This window comes from Labrus bergylta, chromosome 24 (genome assembly GCF_963930695.1).
Source record: "Labrus bergylta chromosome 24, fLabBer1.1, whole genome shotgun sequence".
NCBI lineage: Eukaryota > Metazoa > Chordata > Actinopteri > Labriformes > Labridae > Labrus > Labrus bergylta.
This window is the reverse complement of record NC_089218.1, coordinates 452,648-474,344: the sequence shown is the minus strand read 5'-3', so window position 1 is coordinate 474,344 and position 21,697 is coordinate 452,648. Positions and strand designations below refer to the sequence as shown.

The window sequence follows — 21,697 nt, the reverse complement described above, 5'->3', positions numbered from 1 at the left end:
TTCTTTGGTTTTTGACGTCCATCTTTTTCTCAGACGAACAGAGTCCGTGTAGTTGCCGTTGCCATCGTAGTTGTTGCCATGGTAACGTGAATTCTTTGCTCTTAAACCACCGCGTCTCTCAGAACTGACCCGTTGACCCTCGTTGACCCCCGTTGACCCCGCTGACCTGGACTCTGAAGCCGGAGTGTTAATGTGACTGAGGCAGCAGAGAGAAGGTTCTGGATCAGTCTGACCCTAACCCTCTGATTGATTCTGAGCGAGACAAGAAACCACGTGAAGGGCGAGTGACAGAGAGAGAGAGAGAGAGAGAGAGAGAGAGAGAGAGAGAGAGAGAGAGAGAGAGAGAGAGAGACAGAGAGGAGAAAGAGAGAGACAGAGAGAGGGAGACAGTGAGAGAGAGAGAGAGGAGAAAGAGAGACAGAGAGAGAGAGAGAGAGAGACAGAGAGGAGAGAGAGAGACAGAGAGAGAGAGAGAGAGACAGAGGAGAGAGAGAGAGACAGAGAGAGGGAGACAGTGAGAGAGAGAGAGAGACAGAGAGAGAGAGAGAGAGAGAGAGAGAGAGAGGTCTCCTGGTTTGAATCCTCGTCCTTCAGGAGTCTCTCTGTGAGGAGGTTCCTGGTTTGAATCCCCGTCCTTCAGGAGTCTCTCTGTGAGGAGGTTCCTGGTTTGAATCCCCGTCCTTCAGGAGTCTCTCTGTGTGGAGGTTCCTGGTTTGAATCCCCGTCCTTCAGGAGTCTCTCTGTGAGGAGGTTCCTGGTTTGAATCCCCGTCCTTCAGGAGTCTCTCTGTGAGGAGGTTCCTGGTTTGAATCCGCGTCCTTCAGGAGTCTCTCTGTGTGGAGGTTCCTGGTTTGAATCCCCGTCCTTCAGGAGCCTCTCTGTGAGGAGGTTCCTGGTTTGAATCCCCGTCCTTCAGGAGTTTCTCTGTGAGGAGTCTGCATGTTCTCCTCGTTCATGTGTGGGTTCTCTCCTGGTTCTCCGTCTTCCTCTCACAGTCCAAAGACATGCTCTTTAGGTTAACTGTTGACTCTAAATTGTCTGTAGGTGTGAATGTGAGTGTGTCTGGTTGTCTGTCTCTAAATGTCAGCTCTGTGATTGGCCTCTCACCCGATGACAGCTGGGATAGGCTCCGCCCCCCAGGACCCTGAAAAGGAAAGGTGTGTAGATGATGGATGGAATTTAATTAATCAAATTTAATTTAAATTAAATGTGATTACAAATTGTTACAAATGCTAAATGTTAATTAATAACTGATTAATTAATTTGATCTTTCTGACACTTTTTAATGTTTTATTCTGGAACAGTTTCATGTTTTCATGATAAATATTTGATAACTGTATGTAGATCATTTTATTTTGATATTATTATTTTTTTTTTTATATTACAACTTATTTTAATGAAGATGATATTAATCAGTGAACTGGACAGAGTATGAGTATTAAAGTTTCACTTGAACCTCACTGAGTGGCTTTGAGAATGGCCTCTGTGAATAATTGGCATGAAGGGGTCGTGGCCACAGTTTTATCTGGGCTCAAAGGTCACGCAGGGTACTGCGTGTCAGTCTTTCTGTATGAAAAAGCAACAACACTTATATTCTACAGGGAAAGAGGAGAAGAACACGCTGTTCCAGACTCGGTTAGAAAATAAACGGAGTTTAAATGAATGATGATTTTATCGAATAATAGCGCGTGACCGAGGAAACCTGTGGGTGATTTGGGAGCACCTGAACGCACCTTTACATTCGGCTCAGGTGAGGCGGTTTGAGCTGAGGGTTTTCACGGGAGGAGGAGCAGTTTGTCTCTACGGGTCCCTGAAGGACACACCTCTCTGCGCAGAGTCCGGGTCATTAGGGACCGGCACCGTTCAGAGGACACAGAGGACCGAAGACATGGGGGGCACGGATGGGACCAAAGCCGAAGGCGAGACCCGCCCCAGGTCCGGATCTGGGTCCGGATCTGGGTCTGACCAACTCATCTTGTTCGTTAACGGGAAGAAGGTAAAAGATATTTAATATTCTGTTTAAATGACGTATCAGTGAGTTACAGACTCTGCACTGCTTTCAGCTTCTGTTTCAATCACCTCAGCTCATTATGAGTGATTACATTCATATCTGAGTCTCCTGTTTTATTAATAATAATAATAATAATAATAATAATAATAATAATTAACTGATGTGTAAACACACAGCTCTGGTGCAGTGAGAGAGGAATGTGTGGAATAATCAGACATCATGAACAGTCAGGGCGCGTGAAGAACTTCACATGTGATGATCCAAAAGTGAGAATGCGGAACAAAATGTGGATTCTGTCTCAATTCTGCTTCCAGTGTTGTGACACGTGTGTGTGTGTGTGTGTGTGTGTGTGTGTGTGTGTGTGTGTGTGTGTGTGTGTGTGTGTGTGTGTGTGTGTGTGTGTGTGTGTGTGTGTGTGTGTGTGTGTGTGTGTGTGTGTGTGTGTGTGTGTGTGTGTGTGTGTGTGTGTGTGTGTGTAACGAACTTTTATATTTTTTTAATGTGTGTTTCAGATTGTGGAGAGAAATGCAGATCCTGAGATGACCCTGCTGACGTACCTGAGGAGGAAATGTATGCACACACACACACACACACACACACACACACAGACACACACAGACACACACAGACAGACACACACAGACACACACACACACACACACACACACACACACACACACACACACACACACACACACACACTCACACTCACACTCTCACACTCACACTCACACTCACACACACACACACACACACACACACACACACACTTGTGTCACAACACTGGAAGCAGAATTGAGACAGGACAGAGGACAGAGTCAGACATCAGAGAGATTTTTCTGCTCAGTCAGCAGTAAAGAAATCTCCTCTGTGGTTAAAGCTGGCGTTTCTTAAACGAGCGACGGAGAGGTCAGCTGATCAAAGTCCAAAACAACACTGACAGTCCAGGTTTAACGAGCTCCAGGGTCCTGGATCCAAATCAAGGACTTTTACTAAGGTATGGGTTAGGGTTAGTGAAATGCTAAATGAAATGCTGCCCTCTGATTGGCTGAGTGGAAACCAGATGTAGCATGAAAGGTCAGAGCAGCTGGTCGAGTGTTTTACAGAAAGCGTGAAGATGAAGATCACTGTCTGTGATCCCGTGACTTCACACATGTACTGTGTGTGTGTGTGTGTGTGTGTGTGTGTGTGTGTGTGTTCAGTGGGTTTAACAGGAACTAAGCTGGGCTGTGCGGAGGGCGGCTGTGGAGCGTGCACCGTCATGTTGTCCAGATACCAAACACACACTCAGCAGCTGCTGTATCCTCAAAGCGTGTGTGTGTGTGTGTGTGTGTGTGTGTGTGTGTGTGTGTGTGTGTGTGTGTGTGTGTGTGTGTGTGTGTGTGTGTGTGTGTGTGTGTGTGTGTGTGTGTGTGTGTGTGTGTGTGTGTGTGTGTGTGTGTGTGTGTGTGTGTGTGTGTGTGTGTGTGTGTGTGTGTGTGTGTGTGTGTGTGTGTGTGTGTGTGTGCTCTCCTCTGATGAACTTTCTGTGAGCGGTCTAAAAGTCTTTAACTCCCGTCGAGTCATTACGCCGTGAACGCCTGTCTCGCCCCCCTCTGCTCACTGCACCTGGTTGCCGTGACGACTGTGGAGGGCATCGGCAGCGTGGCGAGAGAATTACATCCTGTTCAGGTAAAACACAAACTAACCTCAACTAAAGTGTTTTCACACAAAGCTTTAATATATGTTTGTCCACTAGAGGGAGAAAGACAACACCTGACGTAGACATGTGGACAGGTTGTAGGTAGTTCTTCTTCAGGTGTAACTCTTTGTGTTGTTCAGGAGCGGATCGCGATGGCTCATGGCTCTCAATGTGGTTTCTGTACCCCGGGGATCGTCATGTCCATGTACGCTCTGCTGAGGAACAACCCCAAACCAAAGATGGCCGACGTGGAGGAGGCCTTCCACGGTACTGACACAGATAGATCATACATTTGGTGATGGGACTGAAAGTGATGATTGACCTCTCATATGTGACAGAAAAGGATCATACAGAATAACATTTGGTCATTTCTCCAGGTAATCTTTGTCGTTGCACTGGATACAGACCTATCCTGGAGGGATACAAGACGTTCACTGTGGTGAGAAACACACGTTATCTTACACCTGTTAATGTGGATTTATTCAGTGGTTCATGAATTAAACATCAAAGTATGACATTGTCTGAATGTCCACAGTAACCTGCTCTGTTCTTCCTCCAGGACGGCGGCTGCTGCGGCGGCCGGGGACGGGAGAACGGCTGCTGTATGACCAATGGGAACGCAGCTGAGAAAAGCTCAAAGGAAGACAGCGATGTAAGTCTGACTGTGTGTGGACTGATTTCAAAGTAAGGATGTTCCTCTGCAGTTCAACGGAAATATAAATACAAACTTATTGAAGAGTCTGAAGGTTCCAAAACTCTCAGAAAACAGTCACATTTCACAATTTATTTAAGGCTGTTTGAGTGTTTGCATGATGTAATTGGATTAGTTGAGTGTGGCTAATGTTAGCAGTGTTAGCACCTCCAGCCTTCAGACCTCCCTGCAGGTTAACGTCCTCGTGTCTGAGCTGAATGTGGTCACTCATTGGTTAGTTTAACCTGACTCAGTGACATATAACTTCCATTCTACAGATCCAAACACTGACAAACTGCTCATGACCATTAACCAGAGCTACAACCAGTCTATGGCTACAGCCCCGCCAAGTGGTCGATGGCTGTGTTGCAGTTTGAGAAAGACATTTGACCAGCATATAATAATATAAATAATTTGTTTACCAGGGAGTAATTCCAGTGCCAGAATCTTAAATGCTTTTGACTGTAAACTTTGTTTTTGTTTTTTGCAGGAAGCAACGTCTCTTTTTAATCCAGCAGACTTCACTCCGTTTGATCCAACACAGGAGGTCATCTTCCCCCCTGAGCTCATGGTGAACAGATAAACACAATCACACAGCCATGGTCACATGGCCTAAATGAGATCTGAAGGTCAAAATTTGCTTATTTCAAAATGTTCATCTCTGATATAAATCAGGACATCATCAGCGTACAGCCGAATATGGAGGCTTTTTTTCAGACTTTAGATGAAAACTCCATCAATACTGAACATGCATACATGAAACAGACATCATTAGATACAGAGTGACCTCCTCTTTCTTATTACAAACTACATTCAACAGTGAGATCAACTTTAAGTCCATAAATCTGCTTAGAACCCAGAAAAAACTCTGGAGCTATCCGTCGAATCATCAGGTTTTCTGATCTAATCCAGTGATAGTTGTTATCTTCTTATTTTCTCTCCTTCCTCTCGTCCAGTCGCTCTCTAAAGATCAGAGGTCAGGCTTGCTTTGTTTCCGTGGCGACCGGGCATCGTGGCTGCAGCCTGACAGTCTGGACGAGTTTCTGCGTCTGAAGTGGGAACATCCAGACGCCAGAGTGGTGGTGGGCAACACTGAAGTGGGTCAGTAAGCCCCTCACCAACACATTCATTCATTGGTTCATTCATTCATTCATTCTGTCACTTGGTTACTGTGTTTGTTTGTTTTTAGGTATTGAGGTGAAGTTTAAGAACATGGTGTACCCGGTCATCTTGGCTCCAGCATTCATCCCTGAACTGAACAACGTGTCACACACAGCGGACGGTGAGTACTACTTGATATAAAAGGTTAAAATATGACTCTATATGTTAAATATTAAGTTTCAGGCTCTTTCTTGTATTTGTTTCTCTTCAGGTGTAGTTTTTGGTGCAGCGTGCACACTCAGCCACATGGGGGCGGTGCTTAAGAAGGCAGTAGAAACTCTTCCTCCTCATCAGACAGAAGTCTTCCTCGCCGTCCTCGAACAGCTGCGCTGGTTCGCTGGACTGCAGATACGAAACGTAGCGGTGAGTAGCACAAAGTTTATTATTGACTGAGCGAGGCAGTAACAGCCACTCAAGATATTTAACAAACACTGTGGGGAGTTCAAAGAGTGTAGGAGATCAGGGTTTTCCCAGATTAGAGTAAAGATCTCTGAGGGAACATACAGAGCTGCTGGGTAGTTCACTTGTTTTTTGTAAATTAAAGCGTGTGTAGTTCAAGGACCCTGTAAAGCAGAGTAAACTTTAAGTGAACCAGTACTCAACCAGTGATGAGTTCAGGAACATGGTAATACTCTAGACTCTAGATCACAGTTTGCAGAGAAAGTGTGTAGTTCAGGGACACTGGAAAGTTGCAGAACATCTATCGGAGTTCAAGAAAGTTTGAGGACTGAGCTTTTTCCAGGACATACACAGAGCCAGTGAGTAGTTCAAGGTGCCAGGGAGATCACAGTGCCCAGAGTTAAACAGAGACTACAGCTGTCTGGTTCAGCTCTGACTGTGGATTAAACTCAATCAAACACTAAACATGTTTCCACACGTCATTAAAGGACATTAAGGCTCATAAAATCATCAAGGTGTCAAACAATTCTGTTGTTTTAATGTTTTCAGGCTGTTGGAGGAAACATCATGACAGCCAGCCCCATCTCAGACCTCAACCCTGTTTTTATGGCAGCAGGCTGCAGACTCACACTGATGGACAAAGGTACACACACACACACACACACACACACACACACACACACACACACACACACACACACACACACACACACACACACAAATAAAGTTATTTACCTTGGGTTATTCCAGGAATAAGTTTTTTCTGAGGTCAGAGTTTGTTGATAAGCTGAACACACACACACACACACACACACACACACACACACACACACACACACACACACACTCGGGGTCAGTTTCATTTTCACGTCTTTACTCCGACCACTTCTTCATTTTAGTTTTAAATTGAACGTCTCTTCAGTGTGCACTTTATTTTGAAAGTTACAACACTAAATGGTGCTTCGCAGAAAACAGCATTTGAGAACTCCTCATCATGGTGTGTTCACTTGCTCCATGATGGCCAGGAGGCGTTCAGGTGCCCTAAAGTCCAAAGTCCTGATGATCAGCAGACTGCTGGGTCACTTCCTGTGAACAATCAATAAAGAAGTTTATATCTCAGCTTGTGTTGAATAAAGTTTATGTTCAGAGTGCTAGATTAAGACTTTAGCATTTTTGTCCATTTAACTTGACTAGTTCCAAAATATCCTACAGCACATGAAGGCAACACCACGAAGTGAAGATTATTGTTGATTTCTGACATTTTTTTACTGTTGTTTGTGAGCAAAACAAGTACACAAATATGACCTCATGACCTTGGTGCTGACCTTTAACCTTTGACCTCCGACCCTCAGATGGCAGCCGTGTGGTTCAGATGGACGACGGTTTCTTCACAGGTTACAGGAAGACGGTTCTGCGACCGCAGGAGATCCTGCTTTCCATAGAGATCCCCTACAGTAAGAAGGTAGATACAGCGTCACCCTGGAAACCACTGTCTGTCACCTAGCAACCACTGCCTGTCACCTAGCAACAACAGAGAGAGACATACATCCATCAACGTTCAGACTGACGTTTGTGTTTTCCTGTTTCTCCGTCTTCAGTTTCAGTTAGTCTCCGCCTTCAAACAGTCCCCTCGTCGTGAGGATGACATCAGCATCGTCACCGCGGCGATGAGCGTCACTTTCACCCCTGGGACTGACGTTGTTGAGGACTTGAGGCTGAGCTACGGCGGAATGGCGGCAACCACGGTGCTGGCCAAGAAAACGGCGAACGGGCTTCTGGGACGGTAAAAAAAACAGATTTCAAATAAATTTCAAAATAAAAGCCTGAGGAAAGATACAGTAACTCTGTATGATGTCATCCAGGCACTGGGGGGAGGAGCTTCTGCAGGAGGCCTGTTCCCTATTGGCCAAGGAGATGACCCTTGACCCCTCTGCACCTGGCGGCATGGTGACGTACCGGAGAACTTTGACCCTCAGCCTCTTCTACAAGTTCTACCTGACGGTGCTGCAGAAGCTCCGCCTACAGGTGAGTGAACACTCAGGTTGTTTTTCATATCGTTGTTTACAAACTGTTCTTTTAATTCTCCATGTTTTTATTCTCAGGGTGTGACTGTGGACGACGTCTCCTCAGACTGTATGAGCGCTGCAGAGATTTATCATCCAGAGTCTCCGTCCAGTGTTCAGGTGTACCAGGTAAGTGTCTGGTTGTCATGGTTACATAAATAACTGTTAAAACAAACCAATTAAAGTCCAATTAATAATATTCAACAAAAACTAAAATGATGAAAAACCTCAATGTGAGGAGAAGCTGAAAACATCCCACCGTACCTGTCCTGTCACCTTCAGGCTGTACCTGAGGGGCGGAGCCAGGATGACTCAGTGGGGCGTCCCATGATGCATCTGTCGGCTCTGAAGCAGGCGACGGGCGAGGCGGTTTACTGCGACGATGTGCCGCTGTATGAGAACGAGCTTTACTTGGCGCTCATAACCAGCTCAAAGGCACACGCTAACATCCTGTAAGAAACACACCTGTACAACACACCTTTACAACACACACACACACACAGCTGCTACTGCCTGTCTGACCAGGTGTGTGTCTCAGCTCCGTAGACGCCTCTGCAGCAGAGAAGATGCCCGGCGTGGTCACCTGTCTGTTTGCTGATGACATCCCCGGCTGCAACGCCACCGGGCCAATCGAGCATGACGAGACTGTCCTGGCCCACCGCCAGGTGTGTTTATGTTTGACTTATCAACCAATCATGGGGCTCTGTCAGATCCAGGTGTTTGACTTTTCCCTCCTCTCTGCAGGTGACCTGTGTGGGTCACATCATCGGCGCCGTGGTGGCCGACACACAGCTCCACGCTCAGAGAGCAGCCAAAGCTGTGAGAGTTCAGTACGAAGAGCTGCAGCCAATCATCACCATCCAGGTGAGACCAGCAACACCTGGGCACGCCTGTGTCCATGTTCCAGCTCACATATTAGCTGCAGTTAGCATAGCTTCCTGCAAAAGTAGTAAGAATATAAAAAAAACAGATTTTGTTTGTCTGATTGACAGGAAGCCATCGCTGCCAAGTCCTTCTATCAGCCAATCAGAACCATACAGAAGGGAGACCTGGAGGCGGGGTTTAAACAGGCCGACCACATCCTGGAGGGTAGGCTGTGGCTGCCTCATTATTCCAGGTGATACTGATGGATCTCATCATTGATTGGTTATTGGTTCATTTGACAGGTGAGATACACATCGGAGGTCAGGAACATTTCTACCTGGAGACAAACGTCACGCTGGCTGTTCCCCGAGAAGAAGGAGAGATGGAGCTCTTTGTGTCTACTCAGTCTGCCACCAAAACACAGGTAACAAACTACAGGTAACAAACTACAGGTAACAGGGTACAGAGAACAAACTACAGGTAACAAACTACAGGACTACAGGTAACAAACTACAGGTAACAGGGTACAGGTAACAAACTACAGGTAACAAACTACAGGACTACAGGTAACAAACTACAGGTAACAGGGTACAGGTAACAAACTACAGGTAAGAAACTACAGGACTACAGGTAACAAACTACAGGTAACAAACTACAGGTAACAAACTACAGGTAACAAACTACCGGGTGACAAACTACAGGTAACAAACTACCAGTAACAGACTACAGGTAACAGAGTACAGGTAACAAACTACCAGTAACAGACTACAGGTAACAGGGTACAGGTAACAAACTACAGGTAACAGTACAAGTAACAGAGTACAGGTAACAAACTACAGGTAACAGTACAAGTAACAGAGTACAGGTAATAAACTACAGGTAACAAACTACAGGTAACAGAGTACAGGTAACAAACTACAGGTAACAAACTACAGGTAACAGAGTACAGGTAACAAACTACAGGTAACAGAGTACAGGTAACAAACTACAGGTAACAGGGTACAGGTAACAGAGTACAGGTAACAGACTACAGGTAACAAACTACAGGTAACAGAGTACAGGTAACAAACTACAGGTAACAGAGTACAGGTAACAGACTACAGGTAACAGAGTACAGGTAGCAAACTACAGGTAACAGAGTACAGGTAAAAAACTACAGGTAACAGAGTACAGGTAGCAAACTGCAGGTAACAGACTACAGGTAACAGAGTACAGGTAGCAAACTACAGGTAACAGAGTACAGGTAGCAAACTACAGGTAACAAACTACAGGTAACAAACTACAGGTAACAGAGTACAGGTAACAAACTACAGGTAACAGAGTACAGGTAGCAAACTACAGGTAACAAACTACAGGTAACAGGGTACAGGTAACAAACTACAGGTAACAGAGTACAGGTAACAAACTACAGGTAACAGAGTACAGGTAGCGAAATACAGGTAACAAACTACAGGTAACAGAGTACAGGTAACAAACTACAGGTAACAGAGTACAGGTAGCAAACTACAGGTAACAGGGTACAGGTAACAGAGTACAGGTAACAAACTACAGGTAACAGAGTACAGGTAGCGAAATACAGGTAACAAACTACAGGTAACAGAGTACAGGTAACAAACTACAGGTAACAGAGTACAGGTAGCGAAATACAGGTAACAAACTACAGGTAACAGAGTACAGGTAACAAACTACAGGTAACAGAGTACAGGTAGCAAACTACAGGTAACAAACTACAGGTAACAGGGTACAGGTAACAAACTACAGGTAACAGAGTACAGGTAACAAACTACAGGTAACAGAGTACAGGTAGCAAAATACAGGTAACAAACTACAGGTAACAGAGTACAGGTAACAGACTACAGGTAACAGAGTACAGGTAACAAACTACAGGTAACAGACTACAGGTAACAGAGTACAGGTAGAAAACTACAGGTAACAGAGTACAGGTAACAAACTACAGGTAACAGAGTACAGGTAACAAACTACAGGTAACAGACTACAGGTAACAGAGTACAGGTAGCAAACTACAGGTAACAGACTGCAGGTAACAAACTGTGTGTGTGTGTGTGTGTGTGTGTGTGTGTGTGTGTGTGTGTGTGTGTGTGTGTGTGTGTGTGTGTGTGTGTGTGTGTGTGTGTGTGTGTGTGTGTGTGTGTGTGTGTGTGTGTGTGTGTGTGTGTGTGTGTGTGTGTGACAGTCCCTGGTGGCGAAGGCGTTGGGCGTCCCTGCTAACAGGGTGGTGGTCCGGGTGAAGAGGATGGGCGGGGGTTTCGGGGGGAAGGAGAGCCGGACCACCATTTTGTCGACTGTTGTCGCCGTGGCAGCAAACAAGTAGGTCGGGCGGCCATCTTTAAATAGAAATCTTAAATGAAAGTGAAATAAGTAACCGTCCTGTTGTCGCTGTTCAGGCTGAAGAGACCTGTGAGGTGCATGTTGGACAGAGACGAGGACATGATGATCACAGGAGGGAGACACCCCTTCTATGGAAAATACAAGGTGAGACAACTCCCCCTGCTGGACGGGGAGAGTAAAGACAGACAGAAAGGATTTCCTCTGATTCTGCATTCAGAACAGAAGTAGAAGGGCTTTATCATCTCCTCTTTTGTTCACTACTCCTCCTCCTCCTCCTCCTCCTCCTCTCCTCTCCTCTCCTCCTCTCCTCTCCTCTCCTCTCCTCCTCTCCTCCTCTCCTCTCCTCTCCTCTCCTCTCCTCCTCTCCTCCTCTCCTCTCCTCTCCTCTCCTCTCCTCTCCTCCTCTCCTCTCCTCTCCTCTCCTCTCCCCTCCTCTCCTCTCCGTTTCCGTTTCCGTTTCCGGTTTCCGGTGAGTGTGAGTGTGAGTGTGAGTGACGGTGGTGGTGTTGCGAGTGGCGCGGAGATTGAATTGTTTGCTATCCTTTCTACTGTTTTCAAAGTGCATGATCAGGTCAGATTGTTTTCATATTTGTATTGAGTGTTGTTGGCTGTGTAAGACAGATCGTTGGAGGGGTTGGAGGGAGGAATGGCGTCTGCTGAGACGCCACCTCCGACTCTCCGACAGGGAGTTCGGATAGTCCCTCCGAACGGTACTGTCACCGTGGAGGAGGTTCTGTTAGCTGCAGGTGAACAGGTAGGCCATGATAAACTTTTGTATGCATCCCGAATGAACAAGGCTGTGGTTGTTTTTCTGAAGAGTCAGCCTCTTGTGTATCAGCTGATTGAGAGTGGTATGTTCATTAGGGATTTGTTTGTGCAGGTTTCCCCGTTGTCGGTTCCCTCTACGCGGATCACCGTATCCGGTGTTCCGCCGTTTATTTCTAACGACTTGTTAGAGAACGAACTCCGCAGGTTTGGGAAGTTTGCGAGTGGTTTCAAAACTGTGAGTCTAGGGTGTAAAGATCCCAAACTGAAACATGTCCAATCTTTGCGGCGTCAGGTGTTCATGTTTTTGGATTCGCCCACACAGACTCTGGAGGTTTCCTTTAGAGTGAAACACGGTGACGCTTCTTATATGGTGTATGCGAGCTCGGGACAACTGAAGTGTTTTGAGTGCGGCCTCCGCGTCCGCGCCCGGGGCGGGGGCCGCGTCCGTGCCCGGGGCGGGGGCCGCGTCCGCGCCCGGGGCGGGGGCCGCGTCCGCGCCCGGGGCGGGGGCCGCGTCCGCACCTGCGCCTGGTTCTGAGGCCGTGGCTGAGGTAGAAGTGGCTTCGACCAGCTCTCAGGCTACAGAAAAATCACAGACTGTAGATAATGATAAAACTGAAGATTCCACAAGTTCTGCAGTTGTAGATGTTTCATTGAAGGAAGGTAAGACAGTGTGTTGTAGCCAGGCATCATGTGAAGGAGAGGACATGGATGAAGATTATGAGTCAGACAATGCATCCATTGCTGATTTGCCAAATAGTGGCTCTGGTCTTTATTCTTTAGAGTCAATCAATCAATTTATGGATGAAACGTACAACAAATCAGTAAAAATAAGTGACTACTTTAGTGATACTGAAAAGTTCATAAAGTCAGTCAGCATACTGAAAAGACAGGTTGGGTTTGACCTCCTGGACGCGAAAAAACGTTTCCGTCTTAAAAAGCACATCACCGCACTGAGGAAAGCTGGACGTAAGAGTGTGAAGAAGACAAAGAAATGATCATGCATCACAAGGTGTTTTTCTTCTTCTACTGCTCCCTGTTTGTGTCTACTTGTCTGTTTTTTCTCTCTGATCTTTCTATGAGGAGTCTTAAGATAGGATCTCTTAACATTAATGGTGGGAGAGACAGACAGAAAAGGGGCCTTATCTCTGAGATCTCAACTCAGAAAAACATTGATATCTTGTTTTTACAAGAGACTCATACCACACCATCAGATGAGACAGATTGGGGTTTATGGTGGGAGGGCTCTAACTACCTTAGCCATGGCACCAACTTTAGTGCAGGAGTAGCCATTTTGTTTAGAGCATCTGCAAATGTAAAGATCGTCTCTTGTGCTGAAATTGTAAAGGGAAGGCTTTTAATTGTAAGAGCAGAAATAGAGGACACTGTTTTCTGCTTCACTAATATTTATGCTCCAAATAATGGAGCTGAAAGGGTAGCTTTCTATACCCGCCTCCAAAAGGAGTTAGTGATCTATAATCAGGATCAGATCATTCTTGGTGGTGATTTTAACTGCACACTTGATTTCACCGTGGATAGAATAGGAGAGGAGCCACATCCACATTCATCCCAGACTTTAAACACTGTCATCTCTCACCTGGATTTGTTGGACACATTTAGAGTGAAACATCCACAATCCAGACAGTATACATGGGTCAGGGTTAACAGTAACAGGGTGTGTGCAGCTAGACTGGACAGGGTTTACATCTCCAGAACTCTCAACCCCAGATTAATTCATTGTAATATTCTGCCTGTCGGCTTCACTGATCACCATTTTGTTAGTGTGGAGCTGATTATTTCACCAGGTGAAAGGGCTAAGTCCTTCTGGCATTTTAATAACAAGCTTCTACTGGACAATGTTTTCTGTAAAAACTTTGGGTGTTTTTGGGATCAGTGGCAATTAAGAAAAGTTGAGTTTGATTCTTTGAAGCTTTGGTGGGAGGTTGGTAAAGCTCAGATTCGTGTTTTTTGTCAGCAGTACACGTCACACTCTTCTGCTAGATTAAAAACAGTCATTAAAAATCTTGAGGACAACATCAAGAACCTTGAGGAGGGGTTAAATGGGAGTGTGGATCCCACCACTGGTACCCTGCTGAAGGAGAAACGTATGGAGTTGAGCTCTTTCCTGCAGGAGAGGGTGAAGGGAGCTCTTGTGCGGAGTCGTTTCCTTCAACTCAAAGACATGGATGCCCCAACGTCTTTCTTTTTCAATCTTGAGAGATCTGTGGCTCAAAAAAAGCTGCTGACTTGTCTGAAACTGCCAGGAGGTCGAGTAACAGCTGATCCAAAGGAAATGAGCAGTCACGCCATGCAGTTCTATGAGGATCTGTTTGGAGCAGAGAGTTGCAGCCAGGAGTGTCGCAGGGAGCTCCTGGAGGGTCTCCCTCAGCTCAGTGTGGAGGAGAGGTCTCTTCTGGAAGGGGAGCTGTCTCTGGAGGAGCTCACTGCTGCTGTCACTCAGATGGCAACAGGAAGAGCACCTGGAATAGATGGGTTGTCCACAGACTTTTTTAAGAGGTTCTGGAATATCCTTGGGTCTGACCTGCATAGTGTTTTAATGGAGTGTTGCAGGACCGGGTCTCTTCCTGGTTCTTGTAAGAAAGCAGTTCTTTCCTTGCTCCCCAAGAAAGGTGACCTGGCATTGTTAAAAAACTGGAGGCCGGTTGCTTTGCTTTGTGCGGACTACAAGATCCTCTCCAGAGCTTTATCGAACAGACTAAAGGACGTTCTGGGAAGTGTGGTCCATAAAGACCAGAGTTACTGTGTTCCAGACCGGACAATCATGGATAATGTTTTTCTTATCAGAGATGTCATTGATGTGTGTAAAATCTATAATCTAAATGTTGGCATTGTGTCTCTGGATCAAGAGAAGGCGTTTGACAGGGTGGATCACTCGTATTTGTTTTCTGCACTGAGGTCTTTTGGTTTTGGGGATGGTTTTGTGTCATTAGTTGGTTTGTTGTATCAGGATGCACAGTGTTTGGTGAAGATGGGGGCGGGGTTGAGTCGGCCAATCCCTGTACGGCGAGGGATCAGACAAGGTTGTCCCATCTCCGGCCAGCTGTACAGCTTGGCTATTGAGCCCTTGCTGTGCAGGTTGAGGGGCCGGCTCAGCGGGCTTTCTTTGCCCGCGGCCTGTAGCATTGAATGTCCCCCTACAATTTCTGTCTATGCTGATGATGTAAACATCTTCATCTCCAATCAGGGGGACGTTCGGTGTCTGCGGGACACCCTGTCCCTGTATGAAAGGGCAACAGCTGCACGGGTGAACTGGGAAAAAAGTGGTGCCTTATTGGTGGGAGAGTGGAGGGACCAGGCAGTGCCCAGTCTGCCTGGTGGACTTGAGTGGGGGAGGGAGGGGTTGAAGGTGTTGGGGGTTTATTTGGGTACCGAGGGCTTTAAAAGTAAAAACTGGGAGGGAGTTAGGGAGAAAGTGTGCGCTCGGTTGTCTAAATGGAAATGGTTGCTACCCCAGTTGTCGTATAGGGGAAGAGTTCTGGTGGTCAATAACTTGGTTGCCTCGACTCTCTGGCACAGACTTGTGGCTTTGACACCTCCAAGAGGGCTGGTGGAGGACATTCAAAGGGCCATCCTGGACTTCTTCTGGTCAGGCAAACACTGGGTCCAGGCGGCAGTCCTCTACCTGCCGGTGGCTGAAGGGGGACATGGACTTATAGACATTCAGTCAAAAATTGCCTCATTCAGACTCCAGACTGCACAGAGACTCCTTTTCACTTGTGGTCCCAGCTGGATGGACATCGCTCGACTGCTGCTGAGGAGAGCTGGACGGCTGGGGTACACTAAGCAGCTCTTTCTGTTAAAGCTTGAGGAGGTGGATCTCACTGGATTAACATCCTTTTATATGTCTGTAATGCAGGCATGGAAAATGTACACATTCAAAAGGGAAAAAACTGAGAGTCTGGGAATGTGGATCTTTGAGGAACCGTTATTTTTTAATGATTTTATAAGGACTCCAACTTTGCAGTCAGCCAGTCTCCGGGCCAGTTTCAGAGAGGCAGGCTGCACAAAACTGGGTCACCTGGTAAGACTGACCCTGGACGCCCTCAAAGAAAGGACCAATATCACCTCCAGCCGGGTGGTTGAAAGAGTGGTGGAGGAAGTCTTTGCTGCACTTCCAGTAAAACTTGTGACATTTCTAAACATTGAGAATCTGTGTGAGCAGTGGAGTGAAGAGGGCGAATACAGCTTCCCATCTTTGTGTGTTACCCCAGATGTCGGGGAGTGGCAGGAAAGAGGAGGTGGACTGCTGTCCTTTAGTACTCCTGTTCTGGGAAAGTTCCAGGATGCAGGGAAAAAGGCACTCTATCAGTCCTGTGTTAAGGTCCTACATCTTCGTGGTCTGTCGGGAGTGAAAGAGTCGAGGTGGATCGAGTTTTTTGGCCCGGAGGTTTCCCCGAAAGGCAGCTGGCGGTCCCTGTACAAGCTGCCTGTTGAGAAGAGAACAGCAGATCTCCAGTGGAGAGTTGTGCATGGGGTTCTAGCCACGAACAGATACAGAGCGCACATTGATCCAGGGGTGGGAGAGGAGTGTTTGTTTTGTTCACTAACTGAAACTTTGTCTCATCTGTTTGTTGAGTGTCCCAGGCTCTCACTCTTGTTTGTCCTTATGAAAAGCTTGTTTGAAGCTCTCGGGGAGGATTTCTCTTATGCATTGTTTGTTTTTGGGCCAAAGTATTCTGCAAAGAAAAAGACTGTACATACACTGATGAACTTTTTATCTGGCTCGGCTAAGTTGGCCATTTGGCTTACACGCAAGAACCGAGCTCAGGGTACTGGCTGTGTGGAACCGGTGCTGGTTCTGGAGGGACTTTTGAAGGCCAGACTAAAGGTAGAATTTGCCTATTATCAAATGATGGACAATGTGCAAGACTTTAATAGTGTATGGGCTGTGGAAGAAGCTTTGTGCTCTGTGGGTGGGGATGGAGAGCTGATTATTCATTTTTGATGCAGTAAATGTTGTTTTTGTTGATGTTGTGATTTTTGTTGCACTTGTTTTGTTTTATGTTTTATTTTTTATTTATTTATTTATTTCCTTCTCTTGATCTGAGTGATGATGTGACAGTGTTATAATTTTCTCCAGGTAGTGGTAAAATAAAAGGTATTTTGAAAACCAAAAACCTCTCTTCCTCCTCCTCCTCTCCTCTCCTCTCCTCTCCTCTCCTCTCCTCTCCTCCTCCTCTCCTCTCCTCTCCTCTCCTCTCCTCTCCTCTCTTCCTCCTCCTCCTCTTCCTCCTCTCAGGTTGGATTTCTGAACAGTGGGAAGGTCGTGTCTCTTGACGTGACGTACTACAGTAATGTTGGAAACTCGATGGACCTCTCTGTGTCAGTGAGTGTTTCTACTTTGATCAGAGTTTCCTTCGTCTCTTCGATGATGATGATGGTGATGATGATGATGATGATGATGGTGATGATGATGATGATGGTGATGATGATGATGATGATGGTGATAATGGTGATGGTGATGATGGTGATGATGATGATGATGATGGTGGTGATGATGATGATGATGATGGTGATGATGATGATGGTGATGATGGTGATGATGATGAAGATGGTGATGGTGATGATGATGATGATGATGGTGATGATGATGATGATGGTGATGGTGATGATGATGATGATGATGATGATGGTGATGGTGATGGTGGTGATGATGATGGTGATGATGATGATGGTGATGACGATGAAACTGTGCTCCCCTGTCAAGATCATGGAGCGCGCTCTGTTCCACATGGAGAACTCGTACAGCGTGGCGAACGTGCGTGGGCGGGGCTTCCTGTGCCGCACCAACCTCCCGTCCAACACGGCGTTTAGGGGCTTCGGGGGGCCGCAGGGCATGATGGTCACTGAGAGCTGGATGACGGACGTAGCTCAGAGTCTGGGCCGGCCGGCCGAGCAGGTACGCAGGTGAACGAGTACAAACAGACATAATGAACAGGTGAACCAGCAGTGTCCAATCAGAGATCGCTCCCCTACAGGTGCGGCGCCTGAACCTGTATGTGGAAGGAGAGTCGACGCCGTACAACCAGGTCCTGGATCAGATCACTCTGGACCGCTGCTGGGACGAGTGCCTGACCCGCTCTGGATACCAGGAACGACGAGCCGCTGTCGACGTTTACAACAGGTACAAACAGACGAGTAAAGAGAAGAGCGGTTTGAAAACATCCAGATGTTCATATTTATGATCCAAAGAGTTCAAACTGACAAATGAGAACATGTTGAGTTCCATAAAAGGTAAAAACATGAATGAACACATGCAACACACGGCCTGAAATCCTCTTCTTCTTGTGTTTTTGTTTTTTCAGTCAGAACCGTTGGACCAAACGAGGCCTCGCCATCGTCCCCACCAAGTTTGGAATCAGCTTCACCGCCGCCTTCCTCAACCAGGTCGGATCAAACGATGGATCAATCAAACTTATTTATAAAGCACCTTTCAGACAAATTAAATTGCAGTTCAAAGTGTTTTACAAGAGTGCAGAAAAAGTAGTTTATAAAGTCATTGAGAGACTAATGCACACCAACAAGAATTAAAGAAATATATATAAAAATGAAAAAATAAAATACGACACATAAAAGCAATAAGATATTAAAATGAATACATAGGAGAAGAATATTTATAATTGTAGTAGGATAAAAAAGACAAAACAATAATGTTAAGATTTGAATTTATATAAAGCACTTTCTAAAAGGTAGACTGAATAAATGAGTTTTAAGACCGCGTTTCAAAAAATGTCAATATTCTCGGTTTGTGTTTGTGTGCAGGCTGGAGCTCTGGTTCATATCTACACTGACGGCTCGGTGCTGCTGACTCACGGGGGGACGGAGATGGGACAGGGTCTGCACACCAAGATGGTCCAGGTACCTCAGCCTTTAAATACTACACAATACAAGCACACTTAGCACTATCTAGTGGCCACTAGAAGAACTGGAGGACATGGATTGTGTGTGTGTGTGTGTGTGTGTGTGTGTGTGTGTGTGTGTGTGTGTGTGTGTGTGTGTGTGTGTGTGTGTGTGTGTGTGTGTGTGTGTGTGTGTGTGTGTGTGTGTGTGTGTGTGTGTGTGTGTGTGTGTGTGTGTGTGTGTGTGTGTGTGTGTGTGTGTGTGTGTGTCTCTCAGGTAGCGAGCAGGGTCCTGGGTATCCCCTGTTCAAAGATCCACATCTCAGAGACCAGCACCAACACAGTCCCTAACACCAGCCCCACCGCCGCCTCCGCCTCCTCAGACCTCAACGGAGGCGCCGTGCAGAACGCCTGCGAGACTCTCAACCAACGTCTGCAACCATACAAGACCAAGAACCCCAAAGGATCATGGGAGGACTGGGTGAGCAAGAGAAGATCTTAAACATCTGTCTTCTTGTATTTAAAATGAAGGTGAAAGGTGTGACTCAGCACGTCTCTGTGTGTTTCAGGTGAGCGCAGCGTATTTCGACAGAGTCAACCTGAGTACAAACGGCTTTTACAAGTGAGTTCACAGAGAGAGCTGATAAGGAGATCTATTATATTCACCTTCACCATTAATGATGGTGAAAGTGAGGATAACTGGGACAACTGTCGAAAACCTCCCTATGTATCTGATACTGGCGTCAGTAAAATCCCTCATTTCAGCCTCGGCCTGAAACGCTTCATTTCAGCTACTGTCTCTTTAAGGCTCGCCTCCCCACGTGCACACTCTCCTCTGATTGGCCAGCTGTCTTTGCAGTCACAGGGAAATATGAGTGAGCTATGGGTGGGCGTGTCCTTGAAAGAGCTATTTTCTTTTTAAATATGGATCAACAGAACAGATCTCCTTTAAGTGTTTCCTGTTTCTGATCAGGACTCCAAATCTCGGCTACGACTTTGAAACCAACTCGGGCCGAGCGTTTAACTACTTCAGCTACGGCGTGGCCTGTTCAGAGGTGGAGATCGACTGTCTGACCGGAGCTCACAAGGTAAATCAAATGTTGGTGGTGTCCCACAGAGAACAGTTTGAGGCCCACTGTTGTTTATTATATTCTTAAATAACCTCAGAATGTCTGTATTATTCTCCTCTATGTCGATGATACCTTCTTGTATCTTAACGTATTCAAATCTGTTTCCTGTGTTCATGTTTATTTGTGTTTGTGTTGTAGAACCTGAGTACGACCATCGTGATGGACGTCGGTAACAGTCTGAACCCGGCGATAGACATCGGGCAGGTGAGGGCGCCCTCCCTCAGAGTCCATCAAAAACCCTTAAACATAATAATTAAATACCCTGTGAGCCCCCCTGCAGCGCCACCATCAGGTCTTACTTTGTGTTCTCAGGTGGAGGGGGCCTTCATGCAGGGTCTGGGTCTCTTCACTCTGGAGGAGCTTCATTACTCCCCCCAGGGGGTCCTCCTCACGCGGGGTCCCGGTTCCTATAAGATTCCTGCGTTTGGCGACATTCCCGCCCAGCTGACCGTGTCGCTGCTGCGAGACGCTCCGAACCAGAAGGCCGTGTTCGCCTCCAAGGTGAAAACTCTGAGAACATTTTGACAAACTGCTCAGATTAAACCAAGAGGAGTTCATGTTATGATTTGTCATCCTCTCAGGCTGTTGGCGAGCCTCCTCTCTTTCTGGCGGCGTCCGTTTTCTACGCCATCAAAGACGCCATCAGCGCTTCCCGGGCGGAGTCAGGAATCAGTGGGCCCTTCAGGTTGGATAGCCCCGCCTCCGCCGAGAGGATCCGCAACGCCTGCAGTGACAGATTCACCAAACTGGTATGAAATCGTTCAGTTAGGTCTGAAGTCATCATGGCTTCATTCTTTGAAGGTCACGTCTGCATCACATAATTCTCCGTCAGTGTTTCTCTCAAAGCTTAAAGAAAAGATGCTCAAACATTTTCTACAGTTTGAATGACCTTTATTTAAACAGTTTGAATAACCTTTATTTAAACGGAGAAGTGGTGAACACTGTGTGTGGTGTTTCTGTTGCAGTGTCCGCCTGCAGAGCCCGGTTCCTTCACGCCCTGGTCCGTTCAGGTCTGAGACGTCATCACAGCTGAGTCATCGTTTATAAAGAGACCTTTTTATCTCTGCTGGATCTCAGTAAAAGTTTTATTATATCCTTCAATCGCTCAGATAATTCTTCATATGTCTTTGTTATGCAGCATTCAGGGAATGAAACATGATTTCATTTTACGCTGTAAAAAATATTTTAAAATCCAGTTTGAGTCGTCTGCAGCTTCTCCTCCGCTCAGACACTCGGACTAATGAACCCAAAATGTGAATCAATGAATGGAAAGGTGATTTCCTGCTTTTTAAAATCCTATTTTATAAAATGATTGTTTCTGTGTAAAAGAAATAAAACTCTCTGGACTTTCACTCGTTGCTTCATGTTTGAGTCAGTCAGCATCAAAGAAAGTCTTCTGAATTCTCCATGAATAAAGAATAAAGTTTAAAGGGGGTTTGTCGGGGTGTGTTTGGGCGCTGATGGGGACGTGCCGCAGCAGGTCGGCTCGCTGACGATCACCTCTGTGTTAATTGTGAGGTGAGAATGTGAAGAATGAGGCTCACATGTTTGTGTGGCGGCGGCGTCCGCATGGCTCATTCACTCTGAGAGCTGCTCTGCTGCACACACACACACACACACACACGTTACACACATGAAACAATACATGTGTGTGTTGTTTTATATTCTCAGACCGATTTCTTCCTTCTGCTCTTCTGCCCGGTAAGTCTGTTTACATTTC

General features: G+C 46.3%; 1 protein-coding gene and 1 long non-coding RNA gene across 2 annotated transcripts in view; one reads left to right on the top strand and one right to left on the bottom strand.

Moving 5' to 3' along the window:
* LOC136178150 (uncharacterized) overlaps positions 1–20,968 on the bottom strand; it is a 66,579-nt gene extending 45,611 nt beyond the window's left edge. The window contains exon 1 of the long non-coding RNA XR_010665514.1: positions 20,867–20,968. This is a non-coding gene — a long non-coding RNA (uncharacterized lncRNA). The remainder of the gene's footprint in view (positions 1–20,866) is intronic.
* Positions 1,592–21,329, top strand: LOC110004412 (xanthine dehydrogenase/oxidase). The gene is made up of 35 exons (XM_065951873.1): positions 1,592–1,996; positions 2,524–2,581; positions 3,214–3,310; positions 3,574–3,682; positions 3,833–3,959; positions 4,070–4,131; positions 4,252–4,344; positions 4,874–4,954; positions 5,340–5,484; positions 5,573–5,665; positions 5,756–5,907; positions 6,493–6,586; positions 7,296–7,405; positions 7,542–7,726; positions 7,806–7,968; positions 8,046–8,135; positions 8,289–8,458; positions 8,545–8,671; positions 8,751–8,870; positions 8,999–9,095; positions 9,173–9,294; positions 11,065–11,198; positions 11,276–11,363; positions 17,248–17,334; positions 17,716–17,907; positions 17,987–18,132; positions 18,314–18,395; positions 18,771–18,866; positions 19,125–19,328; positions 19,417–19,469; positions 19,821–19,935; positions 20,116–20,181; positions 20,290–20,478; positions 20,559–20,726; positions 20,943–21,329. Exons 1-35 carry the CDS (start codon positions 1,889–1,891, stop codon positions 20,991–20,993), a joined length of 4,074 nt encoding a protein of 1,357 aa, XP_065807945.1. The 5' UTR covers positions 1,592–1,888; the 3' UTR covers positions 20,994–21,329.
* The last annotated feature ends 368 nt before the right edge of the window (positions 21,330–21,697 follow it).